The following is a 12509-nucleotide window of genomic DNA, read 5'->3' on the forward strand; positions in this document are numbered from 1 at the left end:
TTTGAGAAGCCGAGAAAGGAAACAGGGAAAAATGTCGCCATGAAGACCGAGAACCGCTGCCGCCGCCGACCCCCGCCGGCCCCGAACGCCATGAGCCTGGGTCCCCGCCGCGCCCGCTCCGCTCCGACCGCCGCCGCCGCCAAGGCCCCTGTTGATGCCGCAGAGCTCTCCCAGCGCCGCCGCCACCGCCTCCGACATGGACAAGAACAGCGGCTCCAGCAGCTCCTCCGCCTCTTCGGGCAGCAGCAAAGGGCAACAGCCGCCTCGCTCCGCCTCGGCGGGGCCGGCCGGCGAGTCTAAACCCAAGAGCGGTAAGGGCGGGTTCCCAAGGCGGTGGGCGGGGGGCGACTGCCCCTAATACTGGGGTGGGGGTGCGGAATCTTTCCTCGGATGTCTGCTGGGTCACCCAGGGACAGGCTCCGCTTTCTACTGTTCTGGTCTCTTTTCCATGGTTTCCATTACTTCCAGTTAACATTTAATGAGAACTGCCTGGTTTACATAAATCCTTGCATTAAAGTTGGAAACACCTCGGGGATGTAGTTGCTGTTTCTGTTCCCATTTTGCGTATGAGTGAACTGAGGTTCAGAAAAGGTCAGGTTACCCAGCTAATCTGTACAGCCGGGCCCGAAGACCGGTTTGTCTGACGCATTAGTGTACAACTCCTAAAACCACCAAGTTGATCCACCCTTTAATGTTAAGTTAGCATTGGATAGTATTCAAGTATAAACAGAGGAGGCTGGCCTAAATATTTGTTAAACTCAGATTTTCATGTTGAATAACGACCCCAGATTCCGCTCAGACGAAGAGGACTCATCTTGGAATGGCTTTGTTTAGTATGGAGTAGGAGTTGAGAGTACAGGCTCTGGATTCAGTCTTTTTAGGTTTAGACCTTGAGTGAATGTCTCAGTTTTCTTACGTGTAAGTTGGAGATGGTGAGAAAATAAATTATCCAGCAAATGAACTAACTGATGGCTCAGGAGAGTACCTGATGCCTGGTATGCACCAAATGTGCATGGACACAACCTGTTAGGCTAGAGTTGTGTCCTTTTAGGGGAAATATTTTGTCATTTCTGTAACCATGTCTCTCAATACTGAATTTCGATCATCATGATCGTTATAGCTACCATTTATGGAGGGCTTACCATGTGCCAAGTGCTGGACTAGGCTTTTAATTGTTTTTCTCCAATACTCCAGTCACTAACCTGTCCATCAGGGTGGAATTATTCACATCTAAAGAAGGAAAAAGGTGAGAGGCCAGGAGTTGGCAGAGTCTGGAGTTGAATATTCTCTGCCTTACTTCAAAGGCAGAGACACTTGTCCCTGCTTTTTTGTATTTCTGATTATATTAGCAGTAATAGGAAAATTTTTCCGTGGGAATAGGGGGCATGTGTGGCAGAGAGGGGAACATTTGGAGCCCTAAAATGTGGAACTCCAGTTGTTTAAAGTGTAAAAAGATTAAGAAAACTGCAGACCTAACTTAGAAACCACATAAACAGCCGTAATGCTGACTTTGTTTGGTTCAGAGTTAATCCACTCGGTAGAGCGAACTTGTTTACCTGGTATGTTGAGGGTTTGTAGAGCTTGCTTTTGGAACTCAGGTAGAAACCAGTTGTCTGTTTAAGAAATGAATGCTTTTAATATCTTAAGCAGAGATTAGTGTAGACTCTTGGGCCACGTCAGGCAGTATTATGGAGACTACATTTGGAATTTTGCACATGTGTAGGTTTATCACAGATCCCCAAAATCTAGAGATTTGCCAGTCCTCTTGGCCTATGTTGGAGCTGGTTTAGAGTGAATGGTCTGCCTATTTTTCAGTGTAGTTGATAAATTACTTTTGCATTCTGTTCCTAGATGTTAAAGATTCTGGTTCTATAGCTATCTGAATTCTCAACTAATTTTTCGGGGGGCTCCTGTTTAAGCCACTAACATACGGTCATGAGTCAGTTGCAATAAATGCCTGAAGTTGTTCAGTGAGGCAGCAGGTGAAAGTTTGCCAGAACCTAGACAAAGTAAATTGGAGAAGGAAATGGCAACCCCCTCCAGTACCCTTGCCTGGAAAATCCTGTGGACAGAGGAGCCTGGTAGGCTACAGTCCATGGGGTCGCAAAGAGTCAGACAGGACTGAGCGACTTCACTTTCAGACAAAATAGCAACAAAAAACTGAGGCATGTAAGGCATTTCCCTCATGTGATCTCTGACTTTGTGACTGTGTTGACTAGTCCAACTGTCGTTAACCAATAGGATAATAACAATTTTGTTGTGGTTTGACCAAAGCAGGTATTTGTCAGACTTGTACAGAGTAAATATAAGTTGTTGGGTTCATTCTGACTAAAGTGAATTTTTTTTTAACAAATACATAAAGAGACTTCCCTGACTGTCCAGTGGTTAAGACACTGCTTCAATTGCAGGGGCACGGATTTGATCCCTGGTCTGGGAACTAAGATCCTGCATGCCATGTGGCACAGCCAAAAATAAAAAAACTGCCCCCCCCAAAAAAATACTCTATAAAATGCTCTTAAAACACCATTCAGTTTATTATTTGAAAGCTTCTGAGGAAGGAAGTAGAAAGTCAGTTCAAGGAGTTCTTTGCTGGGTTTTATGCAATACACAGGTGTCCTCCTGTAGCATTAGTTTTTGTTTAATGTGTTTGTGAGAGAGCTTGAATGTTTGCCATTGCTATTGCCTACTTTTCTGACTACTCTTATTTATTAATATATTCCCTTAGCAAAAAGGAAGGATAGGTCTGTAGCTAAATAGAATTCTTCATAGCATATTCTGCCTTAAGAACATTGCAGCGAAGACCAGTGCTACCACAGCAGATACCACTCAGAGCCTCTTACTCAGTGATTTCTAGGTGGCCACTCTAACAAAACACTAGATTCAAATTCAGCATAATTCCGTAAAAGGATTTCTGTAGGATTTCAAAAGCTGATTTAACACTTGATGTACTTTATTCAGCTGGAAATTGTTGAAAGGAACTCTTGAGTTTAAGAGTACTAGGTTGAAGGAAGAAAAGGGAAAGGTGAAAAGACATAACTTGTCTTTCTGTCACTAAAGTAACGAGAACAAGTTTTTCAGTTTTTAACTATTTAATTCCCTTTTCTGCTTCCCTTTCCCTGCTTGCCATGAGAAAAAAAAAAAAAAAACTTTGGTTTCTAGTCTCTAAACCATGCCTGTCATAAATGGTTATTTGCTTCCTAGTTACATGATTAATATACTTGAGGTTTTGTTCCAGTGACTGGCTAAAGTTTGTCCTTCATGTACACAGGAAATAAGTCAGTTTGGCTACCAGGATTTACTTGATCTTTCTGGCCAGATTGGCATACCAGTTTCTTTGCTTTGATTAATTGCTTCAAACAGTCACATAATACTTCTTTTCTTGGCTCTCTTCCTACAGTTTTGTTCCAGTAGGGTTAAGAATGTAGTTCTAAGAACGTTCAACAGTGACTATCCCAGTAATGTGGCCCAGAGGAGAGAGGTGGGTTAGAGTTTGGGGAAGGTTGTTTAGAAAGAGCAAAGAAAGCAAAAAGAGGCGAGAGAGAGACCTGGCTCTCTATGGGCAAACGATGGACCCTGGCCCAGAGCCAGGTTCTTGCTCCATCCTCCCGGGTGGGGGATGGTACTGCCATGGAGGTTAAAGGAAGGTCAGGTATTATGAAGCAGTTATTTTGAGGCTGGCGATATGAAGCACTGTCCTGACTCTCTTCCTCTTGTTCTGGTACCAGAAGCCAGGTGGCTGGTAGTAATCTACCTTGAAGAAAGCCTTTGAGCTGTAAATGGACCTGGAGGTTTAGATGGATTTGAAAATTGAGGTGACCCGAAACCTTCAGTAAACACCATTTAGGAAAGTTACAAGAGTTTGCAAGCTGTAACAGTAGGCTTTCCAAAAAAAAAAAAGGGAAGACTTTCAAATGACAGTAGCAACTGTGTGCCAGCCACCATGGTAGGCATTTTACAGAAGTTTTCTCTTAATCCTTACACCCAATGAGGAGGGAGGAGAGAGGATTAACCCTATTTTAACTGATAAGAAAACCAGGGCTTAGAGTGCTTGTCCAAGTAAGTTCCTAGGAAATCCCAGGCAATATTCCTGAATACACTTAGCAAGCATGTGACTTACTGGCATATGCATGTTCCTGATACCTGCCCCGCCCCCTTCCTTTCATTCAGAATGACTAATTTCAGCTGGAGTCAGTTTGTTATCAGTGGATTCTGTAGTAAACCATATGCTGCCCCTCTGGAGGTGCTTGTCAACCACTCTGGATGATGGATAAGCAGTCTGCTTGTGGCTACAGTATGAATCAGCAGCAGAAACTTCCTGGCTGGTATTCTGACCTCTAGGTTGTGCCACCTGTTACAACTAGGAATGCTGATAATGCCAATTTTTTTCACTGAAAACTTTATGGGTTGTGATTTGGTAATGGGGAAGAGACTGAGATACGCTTCCTTTTACCTGAAGAGACCTTTCTCGGAGGGAAATGTGGAACAGCTGAGACACACCGATTAAGTTTTCAAGTCTCTTGTTGACTCTGGGATCTTGAGTGCTGAATTTGAGCCATTTAACTAATGGTCCGGTTTGGAATGTGTCTCGACAGTAGTTTTTGGCAGTTCTCAGCTCTGGGTATGCATTAGAATCTCCTAAGGACCTTTTTTTTTTTTTTTAAGTAATTATATGTGGGAATATTCTGTAGCAGTTCTTTCTGATTCTTACATCTAGGTTGGGCCCTGACATCCATAGTTTTAAAAGTTTCTGCAGGTGATTTCTCTTATGCAGCCAGGACTGAGAACAACCACTTTGAAATCTAAAACTTTCAACAGAGAATATGTTTGTCCTAGGAGCTTCAGTTTGACTGTTTTCCAAAATCTAAAGCAGATCACCTCATTGCTATCTCCTGTCATAGAAGGGAGGCCAAGTTCAACCCCCAAGTTATTCACATGAAGATTCTGGCAAGTTGCCTATAGGACACCTCAAAAACAACACTCTTGAGTTTTATCTCTGGGGCCCAGGCCTGACTGTTCCTTCAATCTTTAGCTGCCTGTAGCCTGGCTCTAGAGATAAGAGCCAGCCTCTCACTATAGATGTCTGACTTCATTGTTGTTGTTCAGTCATTCAATCGTGTCTGACTTTGCGACCCCATGGACTGCAGCACGCCAGGCTTCCCTGTCCGTCTGACTTCATACCTGTAGGTAAATATAAGATGAAAGATTTGGTTTTAGCAACTAAAATCATGAATCTTCATGTGGTCAGTTGTTGAAATGTTTTAGGAGTGAGCAGTTTTCACTGTCGGAGAAGGCAATGGCAGCCCACTCCAGTACTCTTGCCTGGAAAATCCCATGGGTGGAGGAGCCTGGTGGGCTGTAGTCCATGGGGTCGCGAGGAGTCTGACACGACTGAGTGACTTCACTCTCACTTTTCACTTTCATGCATTGGAGAAGGAAACGGCAATCCACTCCAGTACTCTTGCCTGGAGAATCCCAGGGATGGGGGAGCCTGGTGGGTTGCCATCTATGGGGTCGCACAGAGTCAGACACGACTGAAGCAACTTAGCAGCAGCAGCAGCAGCAGCAGTTTTTACTGTCAGAGAGGAGTTCTGTAAGCGTTATGAAACTTTCCTTCCCAGTGTGGTAACAAGTAGAGAAATGAAAACAGCCCTTCTTCAGAGTGCCAGCTTGCTTTCTTGAGCCCTTACAGTGTAGAACCTGACTTTACCTAAATCTGCACAGTCTAAATTTGTTAAGTTTTGGAAACAACAGGGTCAAATGCCAGGTCATCTGAAATAGTCTTGGATAGTAAGGTTTGGGGAACATATGTCTTCTGTATATGCCCGTCCTCTTCATAAAACCTCACTTACTTTCATGGTAAAGTTAGCTGGAGTTCTATATCCTTGTGAATTCTCTGTTTATTTGAAATGTTACTATGAACTAATTCCATGGGTTGAGAGCAAGGCAAAATTTGTATGAGATTTGAAGCCTCACCTTCTAGGTGTTACTACCGAGGGCCATGTTTGACAGTAACTGTTGCTAACTGCAATAGTAGGTAAAAGTCTAGGTCTTAAATTCTAATTTAAGATTAAACTCTGGTCACTTTCCCTGGCTGGGATTAAAAAGTGACAGACAGGAGTGAACCCTAGGCCTGGCAGTGTTTCTTGGACCATCTGTTCTCTGTTTATAGTGCTGCCATCTCACAGGACTGTTTGGTCAGGTTTGAAGAGGATGGCGTACCTCTCATTTATTTTCTGTGTTGCTGGCAAACTGAGTGTGAGGTGGTTGCTTTCAAAATTTGGACTCTGGTTTGTCAGCTACCATTTCCTTTTGTCTGAGGATATGCTTCACTTTGGATTTATTTAGTATGTTGTAAAGAAGCTGGTCATCTTGTTAGAAATAATTTCTTCTAGGTACTTATAGTTACTAAATTATCCAAATGATTATTATACAGAACAGTAAGACTGTTTTTTTAGTCAGAATCTTAGAGGGTGAGGCCTCAGCACAAGAATCCCTTAAAAGCTCATCTCTGTGATTCCTGCCAACTGTCAGGATTGAGAACCATTGTATTAGGCCAAAGTGAATAGTTTTGTTTCCCAGAGGTTACTGTCATCAACAGCCTGCTGTGTTGTCTTTGCAGACATGTTTCTATTAATTGTACATTTTAACATAAACAGGATTAAACTATGGGGGGTGAGGATTTGTAGTTTCTGAGGCTCATGCTGGAGTCGTCTTGACGTTGAAATGAACCACCTCCTTAAAGTTTGAGGGTAAGCCTAGTGGATTTCATTAATTGTCCCTCCAACTTCTGTTTTCTCTGTTTCTGTTAAATTAAAAGAAAAAAATTATTGAAGTATAGATGACTTAGAATGTTTCAGGTGCACAGCAAGGTGGTTCAATTATACAAACACACATGTTATTTTTAAAAATTATTTTCCATCATGGGTTATTACAAGATATTGACTGTAGTTCCCTATGCTATATAGTAAAGCTTTGTTGCATATCTATTTTTTAATTAGTAATCTAGCATTCTATTCATACTAAGTCAAACAAGTGGAGTCAAAATGTCATAACTTTTTTAGTTAGGCAAAAATTGGTAAGTTTTCTAAAGTATATATATTATACATATTTATATATGTATATACAAAAGCTTTTCTACTACACTTGATAAAGGCTTGAGAAAAAACATCAGAAAAAGAGAGAAATTGGAGAACATAAACTAAATGAAATGGGAGCACTGAATATGAAATAGAAAAATGAAACAAATTAGATAAAAGTAAAACATCATTATGTCGTCCAGTTTAAACATGACTGCTCATCAGAAACATATCTGGAGCTCTGGAGAAAAAAGCAGTACCTGAGCGTTTGTATTTTTCAAAAGTTTTCAAGAAAATTCTGAATCAGTTTTCACAATCAATAGCTAGAGAAAAAATGAGAGATAATTACAGTTGCAGGCCATAATGAGAACATGATTAACTTAACTATAATTACCTACAACTTGGAGGGGGTCAAGCAGAGTGCTGTGGTAAGTGGGCGTGCATACATGCACATGTTTTCATCCACCCAGCTGGTCTGTGTCTTTTGGTTGGTGCATTTAATCCATTTACATTTAAGGTATTTACATTTATATTATATTATATATATGTATGATCCTATTACCGTTTCCTTAATTGTTTGGGGTTTATTTTCTGTAGGTCTTTTCCTTCTTTTTTGTTTCCTGCCTAGAGAAGTTCCTTGAGCATCTATTGGAAAACTGGTTTGGTGGTGCTGACTTCTCTTAACTTTCGCGTCTGGAAAGCTTTTGATTTCTCCATCAAATCTGAAGGAGAGTCTTGCGGGGTGGAGTCTTTTTGGTTGTAGGTTCTTCCCTTTCATCACTTTAAATGTATCCCACCATTCTCTTCTGATTTGTAGAGTTTCTCTTGAGAAATCAGCTGATAGCCTGATGGGAGTTTATGTTGTTTATAGCTTTTCCCTTGTTGCTTTTAGTATTTTATCTCCATCTTTGATTTTTGTCAGTTTGATTTCTTTGTGTCTCCATGTGTTCCTCCTTGGGTTTATACTGCATGGGACTCTCTGTACTTCCTGGACTTGGTTGACTATTTCCTTTCCCATGTTGGGGAAGTTTTCGGCTCTGATCTCTGCAGATATTTTCTCAGATCCTTTCTCTTCTCTTCCTGGGACCCCTATAATGTGAATGGTGGTGCGTTTAATGTTGTCCCAGAGGTCTCTTAGGCTGGCTTCATTTCTTTTCATTCTTTTTTCTATATTCTGTTCTGTGGCAGTGATTTCCACCATTCTGTCCTCCAGGTCATTTATCCATTCTGCCTCAGTTACTCTGCTCTTGATTCCTTGTAGTGTATTACTCATCTCGTTGATCTTTAGTTCTTCTAGGTCTTTGGTAAACATTTCTCATATCTTAATCTTTGTCTCTATTCTTTTCCTGAGATCCTGGATTATCTTCACTCTCACTATTCTGAATTCTTTTTCTAGAAGGTTGCCTATCTCTACTTCATTTAGTTGTTTTTCTGGAGTTTTATCTTATCCCTTCTTCTGGGACCTAACTTTCTGCTTTTTCATCATAATTAACTTTCTGTAATATGGTTTTTGTTTTAGCTCCTGTGAGATGGTGCTTCTTGCTTCTTCTGTCTGCCCTCTGATGGATGAGGCTAAGAGGCTTGTGTAAGCTTCCTCATGGGCGAGGGACTGGTGATGGGAAAAACTGGGTCTTGCTCTGGTGGGTAGGGCCTTGCTAAATAAAGCTTTAATTCAATTATCCGTTGATTGGTGGGGTTGCACTCCTTCCCAGGTAGTTGTTTGGCCTGAGGCGACCCAGCCCTGCGGTCAACGGACTCTACGGGTTAATGGCAAACTCCAAGAAGGTTTACTCCAGGGGGGTTTACTTCCAGTGTCCCTGTCCCTGTGGTGAGCCCCTGCCAACCCATGCTCCACAGGAGGCTCTCCAGCACTAGCAGGTAGTTCTGGCTCAGTCTCCTGTGGGGTAACTGCTCCTCTCCTCTGAGTCTCGGTTAGTGCAAAATTTTGTTTCTGCCCTCTGATACTGGAGTCTCCGTTTCCCACAATCGTGTGGGAGTCCTATAATCAAATGCTGCTGGCCTGCAAGGTCAGATTTCCTGGGGATTCCCAGTCCCTTTGCCGGATCCCCAGACTGGGAAGCCTGACTTGGGGTTCAGAATCTTCACAGCACTGCGAGAACTTCTTTGTTATTACTGTTTTCCAGTCTGTGGGTCACCCACCCATAGGTAGGTATGGGATTTGAGTTTATCGTCATTGTGCCCCTCCTACCGTCTCACTGTGGCTTCTTCTTTGTCTTTGGACGTGGGGTATCTCTTCTTGGTGGGTTCCAGCGTCCCCCTGTTGATGGTTGTTCAACAGCTAATTGCCGTTTTGGTGCTCTTGCCAGAGAAGAGGAATACACGTCCTTCTGCTCCGCCATCTTGAACCAGAAGTCCTGCGTTTGCTTTTAAAGCCATTGAATTAGTGTGCAGAATTGATTTGGTCAGATCTCTATGTTGAAATAAGGCAAACTGGAGTGCATATTGAAGGGACAAGAAAAAATTAGTCTTTTTTTTTTTTGGTCCAAAGACTAATCTGGGTTCCTTCTACCTTTATCCACCTTTTCTTACTTGGTGTGGTTCTCAGGTTTTATTTTGCCCCCCTTTAAGCTGGTAAACTTTGGCACATGTTAACGGTTTCTGGCCAGGGTTCTTTGTTCAATTTGAGATGAAATAATCTATGCAGTTCAGCTCCCCAGTAGAAAAAAATGGGGCAAAAATACAAATGAAGTCTTTACACAAAATACAAACGGTTAATAGAAAAAAATGTTTGCTGCTAGTCTTCAGAAATTCACGTTTAAAACAAGTTAGTTTGACCTTTCAATTTAGCAAAGTTTATCCAACTCAGTATTATAGTGTAGTAAGATATTCTCTTTTGTAGTGTTATTAGAATATAAATAAACTGGTATGGTGATTCTAGAAAGCAACTTGAGTTTGTAAAAGGCTTAATGATCATACTTCATCTGCTAATTCTGCTTTGAGACTTTGACATAATCATGTGCACAGGTCTGTGTATGAAGAGGCTCCCAATACTGTTGATGGCATCATGGTAAAAGAATCCACTTGCCCTGCAGGAGATGCCAGAGATGTGGGTTCAATCCCTGGGTCAGGTCCCTTGGAGAAGGAAATGGCAACCTACTCCAGTATTCTTGTCTGGAAAATTCCATGAACAGAGGAGCTTGGCGAGCTACAGTCCATGGGGTCACAAAGAGTTGCAGTCAAAAGCTACAAAGCAAATTTGTTATGTTATGTATGTATGTATGTAAGCATACAGTAGGTACAGTATGGCCATTAGTCTTGCTTTTGAAGCCTAGGGCTGCATGAAATAGCTCATGGGTTAATAAGTGGAAGACACTATATCTTATATGCTTATCATTTTGTGGAAGTGTGTGATGAGTGTATAAAATGGAGACTAAAAGGAAATTAAACACTATAGTTTGGTATTCTGTGGGCACTGGCAAATTTTTTCTTTCTGAATTCCAAAATTGAACATACGTTCTGGTAACTGGAGAAGAAAAAGCAGGAAGCAGTTTTTAAGAGGATATAACTTAGGCTGATATACTGTTAGAGTCCTTCGTTTGTGAATTTAGTAGCCTCTCAGTTTGACCTTTAAAACATTATGTAATTATTGTTTTGTTTTTGTGCCTCTGGAATGTATACGTGCCGGAAACGAGACCACACCATTGCAGTATAGGATCTAGCTGTGCTGCAGTAATTTAAGAAGAATGTTTTTTTCCTGCCTCTGGATAAAGTACTTTTTCCTGATATAGACAGACTTTTTCCTGTTCCTTTTCTATTACTGTGTCTGAATGGACTTTTGCAAGAGCAGTGGTTAAGCTCTGTTATAAAGAAAGACATTGTGAACTGAGTCTACGGGTTTGATCTGTAGTGTGTCCCTTCTGAGGGAGGGACCCTTTAGACTTCATTAAAATAAAAAAGGAAATCCACCTTACTGTGTAATGTCTTGTCCAAAGCACTAATGGTCTGGGCCAACCCAGATTTCTTGGAGGTCATGGAAGGGCCCATTTACCCTTGTTTAAACACAGTTTCGTTGGGAGGTGGAGGGTAATTGGCCAAGTATGTGTATCGTTTCTTAACTAATTTTTTCACATTTATTGCTTTCAGATGGAAAGAACTCAAGTGGATCCAAGCGTTACAATCGCAAACGTGAACCTTCCTACCCCAAAAATGAAAATTTTATCAACCAGTCCCGTCGCTCCAATTCACAGAAAAGCAAAACTTTTAATAAGATGCCTCCTCAAAGGGGCGGCGGCAGCAGCAAACTCTTTAGCTCTTCTTTTAATGGTGGAAGACGAGATGAGGTATGGAATTTGAGAATGTCCTTTCTAGAGCATGAGAAGCATGAGGTCTGACTCCCCGACCCCCAGTTTATTAGTGGTTGGAGAAGATGTGGAGCAAGAGGTCCCCACTTCTCAGACTGAGTAGTTGAAGAGCCAGAGGAGCAGTCTTGAGTAGTTGAGGGTTAACTTGCTTTGGAACTTTGCCTCCTTTCTTCTCTTAAAGATTATGAAAATTTCCTTAGAGGAATAAGACATTATAATCATGGATTGTGAGACATTGTAGCAAATTTGTTGTTGCTCAGTGCCCCTGTGGTGTCCGACTCTTTGTGACTGCATGGCCTTCAGCACGCCAGGCTTCCCTGTCCTCCACCATCTCCCGGAGCTTGGCCAAGTTCACGTTCATTGCATGGTGATGCCATCCAGCCATCTCATCCTCTGATGTGCTCTGTAGCAAGTTTAGGGTACCTTAATTTGTATCAACCTTTTATTACTACTCTTGATTTGTAGGTACCCTTTGGAATATTTAGATAATAAAATAGCATTACTTAATGACATTAATTTGCCATATGAAGTGAAGTGAAAGTGTGGCGGTCGACTCTTTGCGACCTCATGAACTAAAGTCCACCAGGCTCCTCTGTCCATGGAATTCTCCAGGCAGGAATACTGGAGTGGGTAGCCATTCCCTTCTTCAGAGGATCTTCCATGACCTAGGGGTTGAAACTGAGTCTCCTGCATTGCAGGTGGTTTCTTTACCGTCTGAACCATGTATAGTATCTAGCAGTCCCAGGTATCTTAGGAGTTCCTTAGATATCTTCTGAAAGTGCATGAAGACTTCTGTACAAGGGGGTTCACTGCCACATTGTAATTGCATGATTTAGGAAACAGCCTAACTGCTATCAAAGTTAAATATATTATTGGTTAAATATATTATCCTGCTGTTCTATACTGTGTGTCATACATAACATTCCATACTGTGTAGATAGTATAGAATAAGATTTAATGGATGCACTCATGGAATAATTCATTCATTCACTAGAAATTTATTCCTTACTTACTGTGCACTAAATACCATTTAGAGCTTGAAATACAACATTGGGTGGGGTTTATATTTTAGTTTGGGGAGACAGATCGTTTTGTAATAAATATAATGGTA

The 12509-nt window shown here is 41.7% G+C and overlaps 1 protein-coding gene across 3 annotated transcripts in view; it reads left to right on the forward strand.

Moving 5' to 3' along the window:
- The first annotated feature begins 21 nt into the window (after positions 1 to 21).
- Positions 22 to 12509, forward strand: part of RNF10 (ring finger protein 10) — a 34386-nt gene continuing 21898 nt past the window's right edge. For all 3 annotated transcript variants that reach the window (XM_068989488.1, XM_068989489.1, XM_068989490.1), the window contains exons 1-2: positions 22 to 311; positions 11181 to 11377. In XM_068989488.1, the coding sequence (XP_068845589.1) occupies positions 155 to 311; positions 11181 to 11377 (354 nt within the window). In that variant the 5' untranslated portion in view covers positions 22 to 154. The remainder of the gene's footprint in view (positions 312 to 11180; positions 11378 to 12509) is intronic.

The sequence above is a fragment of the Capricornis sumatraensis genome, chromosome 17 (assembly GCF_032405125.1).
Source record: "Capricornis sumatraensis isolate serow.1 chromosome 17, serow.2, whole genome shotgun sequence".
NCBI classification, from domain to species: Eukaryota; Metazoa; Chordata; class Mammalia; order Artiodactyla; family Bovidae; genus Capricornis; species Capricornis sumatraensis.